Source organism: Caretta caretta, chromosome 3 (assembly GCF_965140235.1).
Source record: "Caretta caretta isolate rCarCar2 chromosome 3, rCarCar1.hap1, whole genome shotgun sequence".
Classification (NCBI taxonomy): domain Eukaryota; kingdom Metazoa; phylum Chordata; order Testudines; family Cheloniidae; genus Caretta; species Caretta caretta.
Genome location: NC_134208.1, coordinates 122,386,266 through 122,405,903, shown reverse-complemented (window position 1 = coordinate 122,405,903; position 19,638 = coordinate 122,386,266). Strand labels below are relative to the sequence as shown.

General features: G+C 40.6%; 1 protein-coding gene across 1 annotated transcript in view; it reads left to right on the top strand.

Annotated features, from left to right (window-relative positions):
- The window catches only part of PLG (plasminogen), a 69,789-nt gene that overhangs the window by 20,597 nt on the left and 29,554 nt on the right, over window positions 1-19,638 (top strand). The window contains exons 4-11 of the mRNA XM_075126847.1: window positions 2,374-2,488; window positions 3,513-3,652; window positions 5,322-5,442; window positions 7,971-8,089; window positions 9,903-10,065; window positions 11,073-11,203; window positions 12,681-12,846; window positions 19,098-19,285. Coding sequence (XP_074982948.1) covers window positions 2,374-2,488; window positions 3,513-3,652; window positions 5,322-5,442; window positions 7,971-8,089; window positions 9,903-10,065; window positions 11,073-11,203; window positions 12,681-12,846; window positions 19,098-19,285 — 1,143 coding nt within the window. The remainder of the gene's footprint in view (window positions 1-2,373; window positions 2,489-3,512; window positions 3,653-5,321; window positions 5,443-7,970; window positions 8,090-9,902; window positions 10,066-11,072; window positions 11,204-12,680; window positions 12,847-19,097; window positions 19,286-19,638) is intronic.

The window sequence follows — 19,638 nt, the reverse complement described above, 5'->3', positions numbered from 1 at the left end:
TTTGATAGGGAAAAATGTGCAGATTTTTCCCCAGAACTTCCCCATTAAACATGTTATTAAACACAGAAGCCAATTTAGTTTGTGCTATGGAAAGAGGGATGGAAATTAAAGGCCGTATTTGGACGTATCAATTTGTAAATTGTTAACCCAAATGAACATGGGCTTGAGTTTAGGGTTCAAAGTTGGTTATTTGTTAGCAGATGGGAAAAAAACCTAAAGGTTATATAAACTGTCAGAAGTTTATTCAAACAAAAAGAGTTTGTGTCAGCACTTGACTGCTTCAGTGTTCATTACTTCAGATTTTTGAACGTGAACACATTGCAAAACGACTTAGGGTATACAAAATTCTGTGGTAGACTAGCTATTTATCCATAAGTATAGTCTGGCCAGATTAGAAATAGGCCTGAATCAGAAACCCAGATCCAAATACCTCTCAATTTTAGGAAAATCTGGACCCCCATCCATAAACAAGCAGTAAGCCTAATTCTCCTCTTACTGTACCTAGGTAAATCAATTTTATGTCAATTGAGTTACTCCAGATTTACACTGATGTATATAAAAGGATAATTATGCTCCTACGGTAGTTGTGGTGCAGGTTATGTTAAGAAATTTTGAAGCAAAATTGAGAAACAACAAAAATTCTCCATAGCCAATGTTCAAAAACACTGAAACCAACCTGATGAAACCCAGCCCTTCTCAGCTAGAGAAAAGGGAGACACTGAGCATTGACACTTTATTACCAGGAGCAGGGGAGACACTGAGCATTGGCATGGGGAATGGGGGAATGGGGAGGAAAAATAAAGGATGCCAGAAGTCCCCTGAAAAAAAAATCACCACCTAGGCCTATTCCAGATCCTCTAAAAACAAATACCAAGTAAAACCTGTCCTAAATGACCAAACAAGGGACTGTCAAAAATTGGTTGCTTAATGGAGATCACGTAATAAAAGTGGAGCAGGATTGTATTAGAATGCTTGGTGACACTTGTGGTAAGTCGGTTTAAACAAGTGCACGCCAGTAATGATTATCTCCTGTACAGATTTCATTGTGGTAAACTGTGCTAGAATGGTCCATACATGAACCAAGATGACACTCACCATTATTAGCTCATAAAATGAAGAATTTGTAAGCCTCAAGGTTGCACTAATTTGCACCTCGGGGCCAACCTGGCACCAGGAAAGAAGAAAGACTGCAGCATGATAAATGTTGTTTTGTAATGGTGGCCACCGGATAGGAATGGAGTTTAAGTACATGCTGTATGTCACTGCAAATGGGCACGGTTGTGAAGAGTCAATCAGAGATGCTGCTGTTCAACCTCTGCAATTTCAGATGTCCAACCCACAGGCAGCCCTAGTTCCATCAGCAGTAGCCTGGTCAGCACTGAGCCCTACAGCTGTCAACTGCTCTGTAGTCTTAGTCATAGGTTCCTTGATTTGGGCACGGTTTTTCCAGACCTCAAAGGCCAGTCTTGGATGGCTGCGAGGGGACTGGACAAATCACTGACAACTTAGGCTTTCAGTGCTACTGGTCATTTTACATCTTCAAGACTATCTTCATAAGGAAATGATATAGCTAGGGTGACATCCTGGCCCCACTGAAGTCACTGTCAAAACTCCCCTTTACTTCAATAAAGCCAAGCCTTCACACAATTAGGCCAGTCCCACAAAGGCCAGCACTGCCCAAAATTCAAAGTTTAGCTCTATCAGACTCATCCAGCTTCATCTTGTGCAGTGGTGACTCATGGTTTCAGCATAATTCCATAAATGAGTCAAGTTTCATTCATGAGCAGGGGGATCTCAGTGAAATACGTGGTCTATGCTTACTGTTTGTAACAAAACCCAAACTTGAGTAGGTCTGAGTTTCAAAATTCTACCTTTTGAATCTCCAAAGTTCAGGCATGTTTAGATCTGTGATTCTTTCTGGGGCCCACTCTGCCTGAAATCAGGTGAGTTTCATCTGCTTTTAGGTTTTGTTGAAAATATTTTGCCCAGCTTTACTTGTAATAGAGCAACATAAACACAGAGGCAATAAAAAAAACTATGTTTTATTCCACTCCCAAGAAGGGAGCATTATAGCTGTTGTAATCTGAACTCACCCTTCAGAAACAACCATAATTTGTTATATCTGTTTCCCTAAACATTTTTGGTCTTTACGTAAATATTCAAGTGATTTTCCTTATGTATGTCATTAAAATTTGCAAACTAACCTATTTTTACTATAGCACAACTCTGGGGTTTTGGAGGGTGGGGGCAAGAGAAGATTTGGAATGTGGGTATTTAGGCTGATTAGCATGTGTGTAGAATCTGTATATAGTTATTTAATTCAAACAGATGTGACATTATGATACTGATAGATAAAAATGTATTTCGTGTCAGTGTATCTTTTAGAATGCAGGACTGGTAAGGGGAAGGACTATAGAGGAACAATATCTAAAACTCAGAATGGTGTGCCCTGCCAGAAGTGGAGAGACAGTAAACCTCATATACCTAAGTATGTCCTTTTCATATTTGTGTATATGTTATTCTGAACCTATTCCAAGCCATCCATATTAAATGTGTACTAAAGAATTTTGTAGTGTATATCATTAAAGCAAGTTGTTCAGCATTCAAACTCATTGGTAAGAAATCATTTCCTCCTTGTCTCAATCACTGTGATCTCTACCTGTTCTCAGAAAGACCTGCAAGGCTGACATATTTCTAAGCATCTATGAAATTTATCCTTCAGTGATTCAAGGGGATGTACTAGATGACCAAAAGGATGATTTCAAAGATAGCATTTCTGGCCAAATTTGGTGGTCCTTAAGCAAGCAAAACATTCATTGGATGAAATCCTGGCTCCGTTGAAGTCAATGGCAAAACTTCCACTGACTTCAATGGGGCTAGGATTTCACCTGTTCATTTCAATGAGTGCTAAAAGTGGCAAAGGAGATAGAAGTTACATCATCTTATTGGAGACCCCCTTGCATGTTTCCATGACAGTATTTTATGGCATTAAATGAGAAGCCGTCAACAAGATTGAACTGTTAACCTCCCATTCACACAGGATGTGTTAGTATCACATGCAAGTTGTTGACAACTCTCGTATTTAGTTAATGCCCTTTTTTGCGTTCCCCAGGAAAGTGTTCTGTATGAAATATTGCTCTTTTTAACTATGTGTGTTAGAAAAACACAGCAGGCAGTTATTGATGGAGCTCAGACCCTGGCAGTCCAACAGCAACAATCCGTTGCAAGTGTAAAAGAGCATTCTGGGTCTATGAGGCTGTCATATTTCCTACAAACTGTAGATATGAAGCTGTTGGCTTTTCTCCAGAGTCATCAAAGAACTGACATCCAGTAGCTATGAAGAGGCTACTAATGACAGCCACAGAATACTCTTCAGATAAGGATTTCAACTCTGGGCAACCAAAGGGAGCATCTATTTCCTTGGCCTTTCATGTGTATGACTAGAGTCCAAAATCACCTGAGAAATTAGGACATTTCACTTTCGCTGTAATGGCATTTTTATTTTATTTCAGTTATACACCTGACAACAGTCCCCTTGCAGGATTAGAGGCAAACTACTGCAGAAATCCTGATGAGGATGAAAAAGGACCCTGGTGTTACACAACAGATCCTGATACCAGATTTGATTACTGTAACATCCAAGAATGTGAAGGTCAGGATACACACACCAAAGATCTTTTTACATCACCATATCTCTAAGTATGTTAAATTGTGCAAGTGCTTTTTTTTCAAAGTATGGAAAATATTAGCTCCCTGACCCCATTATCTCTTCATTTGAGACCATGCCAGCAAACTTGAATCCAGAAGCTGCAAAAAACTTCCTCAGGTGAGTAGTCTTTATTCAAGTGACTTGCAGGATCAAGCCCCTTGTTGTTCTTTTGGGTAGCCTCAGTGGTATTAGAACAGTTCCCTAAGGTCAACATACAAGTACATGTGTTCCAGAGGACATATCCTTTTGACAATGACAGAGGAGGACATCTTTTCTTGGTTAATATTATTGTACTGCATTAGTATCACATCCTATTTTTAATCATCAGACCGATCCCACCATAATATATCGAAGGACATCAAAATCTGAGGACCTGGCCCATTTTTGTGGTAGTTAATATGGCTATTACCTACTGAACCCAGGTGGGACTTCCTCTGCTGCATGGGGCACAAGTAACTTGCAGGTTTAAACTAGAGAAAATGGTGATTCTCTGTAACTTGAAGTCTTTAAACCATGATTCGAGGACTTCAGTAACTCAGCTGGAGGTTAGGAATCTATTACAGCAGTGAGTGGATGAGGTTCTGTGGCTGGCAATGGGCAGGCGGTCAGACTAGATGATCTTGATGGTCCCTTCTGATTTCAAAGTCGAATCTATGAAACTTAATGGATTATGTTCAGGAAATCAAATGAACATCAATCCAGAGGGTTGGCCTCGCCATGGTCTGATTGTTGAGAGTAGTGGGAGAATGTTAGCTGTTTAGTGTCATCATATTACATCCCATGGAACCAGAGTCTTCATTATCCAAGTCAAGGAGTACTTGTGGCACCTTAGAAACTAACCAATTTATTTGAGCGTAAGCTTTCGTGAGCTACAGCTCACTTCATCGGATGCATACTGTGGAAAATACAGAAGATGTTTTTATACACACGGACCATGAAAATATGGGTGTTTATTTGAGCATAAGCTTTCGTGAGCTACAGCTCACTTCATCGGATGCATACTGTGGAAAATACAGAAGATGTTTTTATACACACGGACCATGAAAATTGAAGTGATAAACACCCATTTTTTTCATGGTCCGTGTGTATAAAAACATCTTCTGTATTTTCCACAGTATGCATCCTATGAAGTGAGCTGTAGCTCACGAAAGCTTATGCTCAAATAAATTGGTTAGTCTCTAAGATGCCACAAGTACTCCTTTTCTTTTTGCGAATACAGACTAACACGGCTGTTACTCTGAAACCTGTCATTATCCAAGTCATTACTCTTTAAAGGAAGCTACGTTGCAAAGGAAGTTTCGACAGTAATATATACATCCTAACAGCTCCTTAGGAATCTTCTTGTCATATCATAGTTTTTTAATTGTAATTTTCATTGTTTTTATTTAAAAAGATACACTATAGTGTAACCAATAAGCCAAATAAAATAAAGGTATTTAAGTAGGTGAAGTCACCCACCAGTAGAAAGACGCTTGCCATTTTAGAATAGTCCTTCACTCTAGTTTTGTCTTCTAATTGGTCTCTTGAGCTGATGGCAAGTCCAAAGGGAAAGTTTCCGGACCAGTGCTGTTCTTGATTTTTTCTTTGTTTTCACTCCTGCTTGCCCATACAGAAGAGTGTATGCATTGCAGTGGCGAAAACTACCACGGCAAAATCTCCCAAACCGAGTCTGGGATGGAGTGCCAGCACTGGGATTCTCAGAAGCCTCACTCGCATGGGTACATCCCTTCAAAGTAAGTCATAACCAGTAATAAAATAACTGATCAGCTAGATGGACCAAAGACCAGGGAAATAGCCCCTGGGGTCTGGAGCCAGAAGGGAAAAAAGATGGTTAGATTATTTTTCATAGTAATTTTCCAGTTTCATGTTGATAATACTTGATCATGTTTTTTGGTGGCCAACCTCTCCCTTGGCCATTTGAGCCAATACATTTTTGCATGTACTTGACGTTTTGCTTGTTTGCCATACTAATACCATCGGCAGCCTTTGGGAGTGTGTGTGTGTGTGTTTTTAACATCCTTCCCTTAAAAAGAGAGGGCTGGGGAGGCAAAAAGTTCTGTTTTGGTCCAGGGCAACAACAGGGCTGATCTGCTACCTCTCAGTGCAATGGAAAAAGGTAAATCAACAATCCTTTCTCTTTTCTTTCTGTTTCTTTGGAGGCCACTCCAAGTTATCTGAAATTCAAGCTAGGGAAAATTGTAGTGACTGAAGAACCTCAGAAGGCTCTGAGGTTTGGTTCTGATAATAATTAATAATAATAATACCTAACATGTACATGCAACTTTTCATCTATAGATCTCAAATTACTTTACATTGCTAAGCATCATAGACCTCATTTTATGGATGGGGAAACTGAGGGTTTTTTTTATGTCTCATTGTTTTACTGTGTTTCCCCTGCCTGTCCTTTTCCACTTGTTGTCTCTTGTCTTATATGTAAATTGTAAGCTCCTTGGGATGTTCTTTGTGCAGAGCCTAGCATATTGGGGTCCTGGTCCATTACTAGGGCTCCGAGGTGCTACAACAATACCAATAGCAAAACAAACAAATAACACCTATAATATAAGGGCAGAGATTTCAGAGATGCTCGACATCCAGAGTCCCAATGACTGGAGTTGTCAGGGCTGAGCACCTCTGACTATCAGGTCCTAAGTGGCTTGCCCAAGGTCACATAACAGCTCAGTAGCAGAGCAGAAGTAGAACCCAGGTCTCAACTCTCAGGCCAGTGTCTTATCCACTGGACTATGCTGCCATTCATAAAACCTATAATAACCACCTTGCAAAACTTGAATGCTTGGCCATATTTATCTGAAACTTTTAAGATCTTTTTAGTGCTCCCCATTCTCAGCTGATGTATAGAACATAACAGCTGGTGACATGAAACCTCCTCAGGTGGCCCTTCATTCTTGTCTTATGAATCAGAATGAACAAGTAAGAGGTTGAATCTGAAAGACAGTAACATTTTAAAGTCACCCTCCCCCTTTTGTTAAAGACAGTCTCTAATAAACACATATTGAAACAGACAAGCTTACAGAATATCAGAAGAAAGATGAGGTAATATTATGAAAGTTTTCTGCTCTGAGATCTTAAAAAAATGGAAACCAGAGAAACAGATTTATATGCTTCACAACTTTAAGCTGACCTGCCAGGAAGGAATATCTCCTGCAACGTCACAGTATTGAACAAATTGCCTGGGTGGTGGTTTGGGGATTCCCTTCCTCTGAAGAACTGAGATTAGTACAGGAGTAGTCAGAGCAAAGGTTTGATCCCCTGGGGCAAATGCTTGATTTCTTTCTCTCTCTTTTATCTTCTTCCCTCCCTCATGCTAAACCAGTTCTCTTCACCCTCTCCCTTCACCACCACTGTCTCTGCTGACCCTGACAGTGTTTGTGTTCAGGGAATAGAGAGATAGTGATTATGTCTAGATCCTGAGCAGTCAGCTGGGAGGCAAGCGTCCTGTACCTTCTCCTACACATGTGCAATCAGGAAGAGCTAATCACACCAACTGGTCCAAAATGTTGAGGGGAAAAGGAAAATGGAAAACTAGACATAGGTCACTGAGAGCAGAGCACAACACAGTGGATCACATGAGCAATTTCAATTTACAGCAAATATATTCAGATTTTTAAAATTTTGTAGTATGATACATTGCATAAAGGCGAGCTACTTAGGAAACGGCCAAACAAAGCAATATCTCCTTTTAAAAATAGCTCGCTGTTAGAGAAGGGTCTAGTAATTCCTTTAGGCCCCAGTCCAGCAAAGCTCTTAAGCACATACGTAAGTTTAAGAATGTTCTGCCTCCTTGTGTGCATGCATCATGGCACAGTATTTAATTAAATGATCACATGCCATTTGCTGTACAAGACCCCTGTCTCATTCAGTGCACAGAATGGACAATGAATGAGGCTGTGGGTTGCAAGAAGAGAAAGGATGTTCTTTTATGGGTAAGAAACTGGACTGCGACTCTTATTGCTGGTCTGCAATAGTCTTTCTGCATGATGTTAGGCAGAACTACCATAGTGCATATGAACAAGGGGCCCAAATGGAGGTTGCACAGGTAACCTTAATTCTGGCATTTCCTAACTTTTTGAGTGTTGACTTTGGAACCTTACTGTTCTTTTAATATAGTTTTTCCTATGTAATTTATATTTCATTCTTTAGCCCAGTATCAGTGTCCAAAAAAGCCCCTTGTGCCCCAGAAGGGGCAATTCATACTGTCAGCCATTAGTGAATTAGCTTCTTAATTTAAACTTCTAATTTTCAGCTTTCCAGAGAAGAATCTGAGGATGAATTACTGCCGTAATCCTGATGGCGAGCCTCGGCCCTGGTGTTTCACTACCAACCCCACGAAACGCTGGGAATTTTGTAACATTCCACGTTGCAGTAAGTGTTACTTATGGAGATTGTGGAACCCAAGCTAGCTATCATGGCAGGCAGTTGCAACAGGTAGACGCTAGAACCAAAATGTAGGGAAAAGTTGGGGGTGAGGCTGGAGGGTGGAATCCATCAACAAATATTCCAAGAAGAGCCTTCTGTACCAGGGAAAGTGCATCATTAATAGAATCGTTTACTAAGTTCTACTCATTTAAACCTGTGTAAGTGCATTGAGGGTGATGGGGCTGAGTAGGTTTACTGAGTGCATAATTTGCACAGTTGTCTCTGAAACTCAAATTTGCCCTGCAGAAATTTTATTACTGATGTTATCTCTAGAGGGAAATAACTCAGATTGAGTCTCAGGATGCATCTTCACTAGGGAAAAAAGGGTTTTTTAAAAAAAACCTCAAGTTAACTAACAGGAGGTCAAATCCTAGTGAAGTCAAGGCAGTTTGTAGTTTTCACAAGAGTTTGCAGGTCAAGGAAAACTGTGGGGAAGCCTAGGATTTACTGTGGCCTGTTAACGCATGTGAAAACTACAAACTGTGTTGCCATCACTAGGATTTTATCCTATGTTAGATAACTCAAGTTAAGAACACATCTTTTTTCCTAGTGAAGACAAGACCTCTGAGCTCAGGGCTAGCAGTTAAAAAAATCCATTAAACTGAGCACATTTGACATGCAAATCACAGAGACAATAAATATGGTGCACCACTATGCCATTTTCAGACCAGAATTGCACTTTGAGGAGCAGGCTTATATTTATGTCATCAGTCCTAGTCTTCTCAAGTATATGCTTTGCTCACTGCTTTATGAAGAAGCACATATTTGCTGGATAGAGATCAATTAAAACACATATTTATTGATGGAGGGTGAATATTTGACAGGTTTCTCTACAGTAAGGAATGGGTTGAGAAAGTGTAAGATCACTGATACTGAGTTTAGAACTTTAACTAGTTTTATGGAACATGTTGACCTTTTAGAACCTTATTATTCTTCCATCGGGAAATTATATGTACAGTCAAAATGTATGTTCCTTTTCATCTTCAAGTTAAAAAACAAAACCAAATAAATAAATGTGGACTCACAACCCAATGGTAGCTCATTTACGCCTTTGAGGTTCCCAGTGCTCTGGTTCTCCTTGGAATACTTGTGGGCTGTGGCTAATAGACACCTGCCTTTCTTAATGCTTATTGCATAAGTACCTGAGTAGTTCTAACCATCTTCCTTTCTTCAGCATTCTCCTTTTGCTGCCAGACCATCTCAGGCTCCTTGTTCCAAGACTCGCTCTTCCCATTAAATCTTCCCCCTCCAGATTTGTGTTTTGCTCCAAAGGCCCCACACCCTGCTGTGATGCTTCTCTTTACAACATCTCACAGGGCCTCATCCTCACTACCTCCTGTCCTAACAATCTCTGCTCTTCCATCCTACCTCTCAGACTCACCTAGTCTTACTCCCTCACCTCACTTTTCTCACCTCCATTGTGGTGAGACAGCTAGGGCGGAGGAAAGGATGGATGGTTTAAATGTGGTCATGTTGCCGCCAGATGTTTCAGAGGGTTTGGCATAGAACAGAATTCATTCTTTGGAAAGTTTGATTCCTTTTGAAAATTTTATGGCAACTTAAAATCCAAGTGAGATGAGTCAAGAAGGAATGTTTTTTCTGTGCTTTGGCTTATGTCCTGCCATAGCCTTCAGAAACCTCACCAGTATAGAAACAAAAAGTGCATGTTCCACATTATGCAAAGTTAAGCTGAGTTATGCAAAGTTAAGCTGACATATCTTGAAGGCACTGTTTATATTCTTTTCCTTTTCTGGTATAGCTACACCACCACCACTTCCTGGCCCAGGACGTCAGTGCCTGTCAGGAAACGGAGAGGATTATCGTGGCAAGATAGGTGTCACTGTGTCAGGAAACACTTGTCAACGTTGGAATGCTCAGTTTCCCCACAAACATGCCAGGACTCCAGAGAGCTATCCCTGCAAGTATGTAAAACCTCTTCATTATTTGGTGCCTGCTGGAAGTACCAAGGAACACAGTCATTTCATGATGATGTAGACATAATATTGAGGTTGGCACAATTTTTGTCCAACCATATTGCTAAGTTCTCCTTTTTCCATATTATTTCAGCTCTCTCATTATTCTTCTTTAATTTCTTCACTTGATCCTGCTCTTTGATTTTTCCTGTGTTCCTCCTCTTCATCTCTTATTCTTATGTACTTGCATCTTCCGCTCTGGCATTCGTGGTCTTCCTATTCTTCCTTTCCCCTCTCACATCTATCCTTTACTGTATTCCATACCCAGGTGCTTCCATGTAGAATAAGAGTGTTAGAAAAATTATTTTTCCCAGTGATGATACTGTTCCGCAATGTGCTTTATCTGCACTACTATTGGTGTCCTGTCACAAGTGAAGGAAGCACAAGTGTGATCCACTGGTGAACATGTGTTACAGATTCTCCTCTGTGCTGATCCGCAGAGGATACGATGTGTTACAGCCTCCAGCTATAGAGCCTTGGCTCTTAAACTCCATCTATAGCAGCACATGCGTTAAGTCTCCAGTTCAATGTGATCACTGCTATCTTTGCCAACATACCAGGGACCTCCAGAGCTAAAAGCAGGAGCAGCTACAGTTTGAGCTGAAGAGTCGAGGCTGTAAAACTTGGGTTTGTAACAACTCATATCCTCTGTGGATCAACATAGAGGGGAACCTGTAATACTCACCTGGGGTTACATAAGCATCAGAAAAGCTGCTCATATTCTTAGCATGTGGACCTCTCTTACCTAGAATGCTGACCGGACTCACAACAATAATGCATTGCAGTAATTTGTCTTTATTATGGATAAATGTAATTACTGAGCAACATTTTGCTGAAGTAGTGACTCACAATAAATACAATAATAAACAGGTGAGGAAACATTCCCCACCCCCTTGTTCTCGGCCATTATCAGATTTCCACGAGAAGCTAATTTTCACACAGTGCTTTTACTTCAGGGCTTTAGAAGAAAACTACTGTAGAAACCCTGACGGTGAGATCAAGCCATGGTGTTATACCACCAACAGCACAACACGATGGGAATACTGTAACATACCCAGCTGTGATGAGACAGATGCAGAAAACACTGGTAAGGAGAGTGGATGCACCTGTGATATGGAAGTTGAAGGAATAGTGGGAGACAGTCATTCTTTTTTTGTACCAATTGCAAATAAATCATTGTTTATTCATATTTTTATTAATGTGTTGATCTGAACACTGCAAACCACATCTGAACATTAGAGGAAGGTTGAACCTGTTGAGGGTAGGATTTAAGTCTGGTGGGAAAGTGCAGTGTGAGGAAGAAAGGTTTTACATCATATTGTTCCGCTGACTGCCTTGGCTTTGGAAAAGTTACTGAGCAGTGGGCTTACGGAGCTTCATTTTTCCTTTTGAACTTAGTATCTTTTCTAACATCAGAGAAGATTTAAAAGTGTGGAAAAAGTTAAAAAACAGGAAAAAATGAAAAATAAAACCCTAGAAAGCATTAATCGATTGCATTCAATGGCAAGGAAAGAAAAAAAATGGAGATAAAGCAGAAAAACATAGTAATTAAAAATTCAATAAATATTCCATTTTTGAAAACTGAAATGAAAATTTTCCTTTTGTTTCAAAATTTCTCATTGCAATTGTTTTAAAAAATGGTTAAAATGACATTTCTCTGTTAAAAATTATTGTTTTGGACAAAACTCAATTTTTTGGTGAGAAAATTTTGGGCTCAAAAATTTCAACCAGCCCTTCAAATGATACAAGTACAGTAGGATCCCAGTTACCCAAATTGCTTGGCACCATCAAGTATGCGTAGATACACCAGATGTGTGTCCATCGATAACAAATCAATAGAAGCTGCAATAATTTAAGAGAAAACATCAGCCTCCAAACTCCAACCCCTGAAAAATCCAAACCAACATTTCCACCTGTTTACATATCCTAACTAACAACCCCAAACTCTTTCAGTACAAACAAAGGGAAATCATCCCAATGCAAGGTCACTAGAAATACATCTGATATAAAAGCACAACTTTGGATCCACATTCTGAACTTTCACAAAAAGAAAAGGAGTACTTGTGGCACCTTAGAGACTAACAAATTTATTTGAGCATAAGCTTTCGTGAGCTAAAGCTCACTTCATCGGATGCAATCAGTGGAAAATACAGTGGGGAGACCGAATGCATCCGATGAAGTGAGCTGTAGCTCACGAAAGCTTATGCTCAAATAAATTTGTTAGTCTCTAAGGTGTCACAAGTACTCCTTTTCTTTTTGCGAATACAGACTAACACGGCTGCTACTCTGAATTCTGAACTTTGTGATTCTCTAATCCAAGTATGCCCATAAACACAAAATTGAAACTGAGATTGCATCTAAGGAACAGCATCTGACTCATGAAGGTAACCCATTAAAATGCCCCTTCTGAATGAGATCTTGTCATAAGAAGGTATCTGTGACAGGCAGGCTAATCACTCTGACTTGTTTGTTTATTGCTTTTATTTGTTTGTTTTGTTTTTTCTGTGCTTGTTTATCAAAGTAAAATTCACCTTTAAAGCACTGCTTTTTATTGTTCATTACAGATGCAATTGTGCTTCACCAGGGTCCAGTCATTGAGGATTGCTTTCGAGGCACTGGCCTGAGTTACCGTGGCACAGCTTCGATGACTGTCTCAGGAAAGAAATGCCAAGCATGGAGATCAATGTCTCCGCACAAACACACAAAAACTCCAGAGGCATATCCAAATGCGTATGTTTACTTCGACCACTATCACAAAAGCAGTGTAGGCATTGTCCAGAAATCTATTAATTGTGCCATCCACGTAAAGGGACACTGTCAAGTTAAAATTCACATTGCAAACAAATTTCTTTACCAATTTACTAAGAGTGCCTTGAGAGATAGAATTTTAAAATCCAATTCAGTTGTTGTTATTTTAGGTCTTTGTTTAATTGTTTTAGTTTCTCCCACTTGGACAATGAAAATCAGCTAAGCCAGCTTCACTTTCAGGATCTTAATACTGCAGTGGTTTCAAACACTGGAAGAGGATGTATTTCATTTAAAATAACATCTTTCATTATTATTTTGTAAACCAATGAAACATTTATATTGGTCTAAGATTTTAAAAAAACTTGTTTTCACAAAATTTAAATTCTGGGCTAAATGTAAGTACTGTATAGTGTCTTTTAAAATTGCTCTTAAAGAAATTAAGAGTTGTCATAAATATTCCAAGAATCAGACTTATGGCCAAATTCTGCCATCAGATCCACACTGTAGGTCATAGAAATATGCACTGTGTTATGTATTTGAGAATCTGACAGCTGCCTTTAAACCTGCTTCAGAACAGTGTATGGGAGAATCTAAGAAAATGGAAATTACTTATATGGACACAAATAATGTTGCAATACATACTGCTCAGGAATATGTATAGTATTGCTAAGTTATATGTATTTTGTGACTGCTGTAGTCATAATTAGGAGATGGGGGTTGGGAATATTATATATAGCGCTTAACTACCCTGATAGTGAAGAAGTTTTGCCTAATGTTCTACTTAAACCTCCCTTGCTACAATTTAAGCCCCTTGCTTCTTGTCCTATCCTCAGCAGTTAAGAAGAACAATTTATCTCTCTCTTCCTTGCAACAACGTTTTATGTACTTGAAAACTGATATGTTCCCTCTCAGGCTTCTCGTCTCCAGACTAAACAAACCCAGTTTTTTCATTCTTCCCTCATAGGTCATGTTTTCTAGACCTTTAATCATTTTTGTTGCTCTTCTCTGGACTTTCTCCAATTTGTCCATATCTTTCCTGAAATGTGGCACCCAGAACTGGACACACTACTCCAATTGAGATCTAATCAATGTGGAGTAGAGCAGAACAATTACTTATCGTGTCTTGCTTATAACACTCCTGCTAGTACATCCCAGAATGATGTTTGCTTTTTTTTTGCAACAGTGTTACACTGGTGACTCATATTTAGCTTGTGATCCACTATGGCCCCTACATCCCTTTCTGCAGTACTCCTTCCTAGGCAGTCATTTCCCATTTTGTATGTGTGCAACTGATTGTTCCTTCCTAAGTGGAGTACATTGCATTTGTCCTTATTGAATTTCTTCCTATTTGCTTCAGATCATTTCTCCAGTTTATCCAAATCATTTTGAATTTTAATCTTGTCCTCCAAAGCACTAGCAAACTCCTCCCAGCTTGGTCTCGTCCACAAATGTTATAAGTGTACTCTCTATGCCATTATCTAAATCATTGATAAAGATATTGAACAGAACTGGATCCAGAACTGATTCCTGTGGCACCCCACTTGATATGCCCTTCCAACTTAACTGTGAACCACTGATAACTACTCTCTGGGAACAGTTATATATTATATTAGCCTTTTTTACAACTACATCATATTGTTGTCTCATATTCAGTTTGTGATCCATCACCCCCAAACCTTTTCAGTAGAACTACCATCTAGCCAGTTATTCCCCATTTTGTAGTTGTGCATTTTTCCTTCCTAAATGAAGTACTTTGCACTTGTTTTTATTGAATTTCATCTTGTTGATTTCAGACAAATTCTCTAATTTGTCAAGGTCATTTTGGATTCGAATCCTGTCCTTCAAAGTGCTTGTAAAACCCTCCCAGTTTAGCGTCATCTGCAGATTTTATAAGCATATTCTCCACTCCATTATCCAAGTCATTAATGAAAATATTGTGTAGTACCAGACCCAGGACTGATCCCTGTAGGACCCCACTAGATATTCTCTCCCAGTTTAATAGCAAACCATTGAGTAGCAAACCTACTCATTGAGTAGGGTCTCTCAACCAGTTGTGCATCCATCTTATCATAATTTTATTTAGACCTTATTTCCCTAATTTGCTTATGAGAATGTCCTATGGGACTGTGTCAAAAGACTTATTAAAATAATATATCACATCTACTGCTCCCCCCCCCACATACCTACCAGTTCTCTAAGTTTGCTTTTTTCTAAGTCCTTTGTTATTTTTCTGCTTCTCACTCCTTTCCTTCCCTATAATCATGAGATCTATCGCTTCATGGTCACTTTCACCCAAATTGCCTTCTGCCTTCAGATTCACTATCAATTCCTCCCTGTTGGTCAGAATCAAATCTAAAATGTCTGTTCCCATGGTTACTTCCTTCACTTTCTGAAATAAAAGGTTGTCCCTGATACATTCCAAGAACTTACTAAAAATTTTGTATTCTGCCGTATTACTTTTCCAATAGATGCCCGGGTGATTAAAGCCTCCATTACTACCAGTTCTTGTGTTTTGGACATTTCTGTTTTTTGTTCTAGAAATGCCTCATCCACCTCCTTTTCCTGATTAAGTGGACTGTAGTAGACCCCTGCCATGACATCACCCTTATTTTTCCCCTTTTCTCTTTACCCAGAGACTTTCAACTGGTCTGGCTCTTACTTCCATCTGGACCTCAGAACCAGTGTATATATTATGGATGTATAATGCAACCCCTCCTCCCTTTTTATTTTGGCTTCCCTTCTTGAATAAGCTATACCCCTCTATACAAATATTCCAGTCATGAGACTTGTGCCACAAAATCTCTGTGTTGCCAGTTAAGTAATAATTTACTTTATGTACTAACACTTCTTGTCAGCAAGTTAAAGAAGTATGGGCTGGATGAATGCACTATAAGGTGGGTAGAAAGTTGGCTAGATTGTCAGGCTCAACGGGTAGTGATCAATGGCTCCATGTCTAGTTGGCAGCCGGTGTCAAGTGGAGTGCCCCAGGGGTCCGTCCTGGGGCCGGTTTTGTTCAATATCTTCATAAATGATCTGGAGGATGGTGTGGATTGCACTCTCAGTAAATTTGCGGATGATACTAAACTGGGAGGAGTGGTAGATACGCTGGAGGGCAGGGATAGGATACAGAGGGACCTAGACAAATTGGAGGATTGGGCCAAAAGAAATCTGATGAGGTTCAATAAGGATAAGTGCAGGGTCCTGCACTTAGGACGGAAGAACCCAATGCACAGCTACAGACTAGGGACCGAATGGCTAGGCAGCAGTTCTGCAGAGAAGGACCTAGAGGTGACAGTGGACGAGAAGCTGGATATGAGTCAGCAGTGTGCCCTTGTTGCCAAGAAGGCCAATGGCATTTTGGGATGTATAAGTAGGGGCATAGCGAGCAGATCGAGGGACGTGATCGTCCCCCTCTATTCGACATTGGTGAGGCCTCATCTGGAGTACTGTGTCCAGTTTTGGGCCCCACACTCCAAGAAGGATGTGGATAAATTGGAAAGAGTCCAGCGAAGGGCAACAAAAATGATTAGGGGTCTGGAACAGATGACTTATGAGGAGAGGCTGAGGGAACTGGGATTGTTTAGCCTGCAGAAGAGAAGAATGAGGGGGGATTTGATAACTGCTTTCAACTACCTGAGAGGTGGTTCCAGAGAGGATGGTTCTAGACTATTCTCAGTGGTGGAAGAGGACAGGACAAGGAGTAATGGTCTCAAGTTGCAGTGGGGGAGGTTTAGGTTGGATATTAAGAAAAACTTTTTCACTAGGAGGGTGGTGAAACACTGGAATGCGTTGCCTAGGGAGGTGGTGGAATCTCCTTCCTTAGAAGTTTTTAAGGTCAGGCTTGACAAAGTCCTGGCTGGGATGATTTAATTGGGTATGGGTCCTGCTTTTGAGCAGGGGGTTGGACTAGATGACCTCCTGAGGTCCCTTCCAACCCTGATATTCTATGATTCTATGATTCAGTTATTCTGTTTATTCCCCATATTCCTTGCATTTGCGTATAGGCATTTAAAAATATGCTGGTCTCTCTTATGCATAGTAAATAAATAACGAGGAAACCCATCTTGGATTGACAAATTGAAATGAGGGGTGGTGGGAATCAATGTAAATAGCAACTCACTGGGCTTCTTAATACTCACTTCTGCCTTCTTTAGTCTGTCCAAAATACAGAAGCTTAAATAATCATCCTGTCACAGCTCTCTAACCATGTTGTTGTCTTCTCAAGGCCTTTCCTGGAGTCCCTGTCTCTTTCAATGTAACTCCTAGCTGAAACCCTGCTTACATGTCATCTCATCTGTTGCAACCACTTTGTCATCTGCACCTTGACCAACTGGCTGCTCCTTTTGCCTCCTCCTCCAAGTCTGGCGTCTTGTGCCATTTTTCATGCTGCTGCCTGTGCCTGGAAGTGCACCCTTTTTTCCTGTGAGCCACGCATCTCCCTTCTCCACTTTTAAATATCTGCTCAATATCCACTTCTGTGGCCTTACTTTCCGCAGTGTCCTCCATTTCTCTGCTCTAATAAATGGGTTAGTCTCTAAGGTGCCACAAGTCCTCCTTTTCTCCACTTCTCTGCTATCTGCTTCTCCTCTCTTGCCACACCTCAGTCTCTGATTAAATGTACCAGTATTTATATGACGAGCAAACGACATATTATATGGCCCACATTCTTTTCATCAAACCCCCATCCCTCTTTTTCATATCCATTTCATCCTCCTTCATGTTCTTTATGTGTCTCTATTTTATGCCCCAGCATTGCAAACCCATATGCATGGGAGTTGTCCCAATAAATTCAGTGGGACTATTCTTACACATAAAGTTATTCACATGCAAAAATGTTTGCTGAACCTTAGACCATAAGAACTTAGAGGGAAGGGCCTGGTATTTTCTTATTTTTATTTCAAAAAATCCTTCATTTTGATTTCTAAAAGCAACCCCGCCCATCCTCTCCCCTCCTCCCCACCCTGCCACCAAAAGCTCTGGATCTGTTTGAATATTTATTAATACGTAATTACTAAGGCCCTACTTGAACTGCAGGATGATTGTCAAAAAGTTGTGGCAGAGTTGCAGGCAAGCCGTGGAAAAATTGCAGACCAGTAATAATGGACCTTATTATTTGTGGTAATAAAGTCCATTATTTCTTTTCTGTGATTTTCCACTGTCAGCCGCCCGGAGCTGAGAGCAGCGGGCCCACGGCTGAGAGTGGGCTGGGGCAGCCAGGGCTCCTGTTGTCAGCGCCATGCATGGTGGGGCTCCTGCTGTCAAAATTGCGGTGGAAGCCTAATACTGTGGAATCCACATTTTCTACAATATCGCCCATTAATTTTCTACTATTGTATACAGTTATTTGTCTTTTATTAAAAATAATATTATGACACCAGTCATTACTCAGCAAATCATGATATTGGTATAGCTTTTGGCTTAAATTCTGCAAATGTTGTTTTATGTTTCCTCATGCATAAAAAAGGATTGTTACCAGTTATGATGTCAATATGAACTTCAGCCCTCTGCTGATATAATAGCCATAAAGGATGTTTTCTTTTGACATGGTGGCAATAGAATTTCTGCTATCTATGTTAAATAAATATATTGTGACAAAATGGCCAATGTTGGTATGGTAGGTCCCATGCTTTTCTTGGCAGGGGGCTAAGACGCTACCCCTTGCCCCTGCTCTTGGGGCACCAAGGGCCCTGTTGGTGGCCCAGGAAGGTGGTAGAGGAGGGAAGCAGGGGAGGGGTCTGGGTTTGCTCCTCACTCTGAGCCCCAGCCCTTGTCAACCCCTGCAGGTTTCTTACCCTCTTCCCCCTTGTGTAGGGTTACTCTCCGTCCTTGACGTTGGGGAGGGAGTCTTCCTGCCATGCTGAGGCAGGGTCTCCCTTCCTTCAGTTCGCTAGTCTTTCAAATCTCAGCAACACACCTCCAAACTCCAGTCCTCTCTCCTTCCTCATACCCCCGGACTGCCTGAAGCAGGGGGGTTTATTAGGTTCCTGACAGGGCCTTAATTTACTACAGGTGCTCCAATTAACCTGTAGCAACCCTCCCTAGTCTACAGGGAACCATGCCTTAATTAACCTAGGGCTTATATATTTCCCCTCTCCCACTACTCCCTGGCCCTGCTGTATCACAATACACAATTTCTTTAGTGTCTACATGCATACCGTGTTTTTATAGGAGGTTCCCGTAAACTCTTTCAGTGCCGTAGCATGAATAAGAACACACTGTGTTTACATTTCTAGGGACTTGAAGCAGAACTATTGCAGAAACCCAGATGGTGATAGAAGCCCCTGGTGTTACACCATTGATCCTACTGTGAGATGGGAATACTGCAATCTGAGGCGGTGTGGCAATGTACAATTGTCTTTACCAAAGCCCCCTCGGACAACGATGGCATCAACCCTTCATACAACGACACCCACCCAAACAGGTAACCAGCAAAATATAATCATTATGTAAAAGACTTATAGCGTTTAATATGGCTTCCATCCATCAGAATGCTTAAGTACGTACTTAACTTTAAGCATGTGAACAGTCCCATTGAAGCCAACGCTTAACAACTTGCAGCATCAAGCCTTTACGCATTGGTACTTCAGACACATGCCTGAGGCCCTGGCTCTTAGATTCATGTGCGGTCATCTGTATCTAACCTTTTCTTTAAAAAATATTCTAACACTAAAGGCTGCCAGGAAAAGGTTACACTGGGGCCACATCTTGAAGTGATGCATGATGTCTGTGTAAGTTTTTAGAGAGCCTGAAACCGTTGCTCAGAAGTTGGAACTG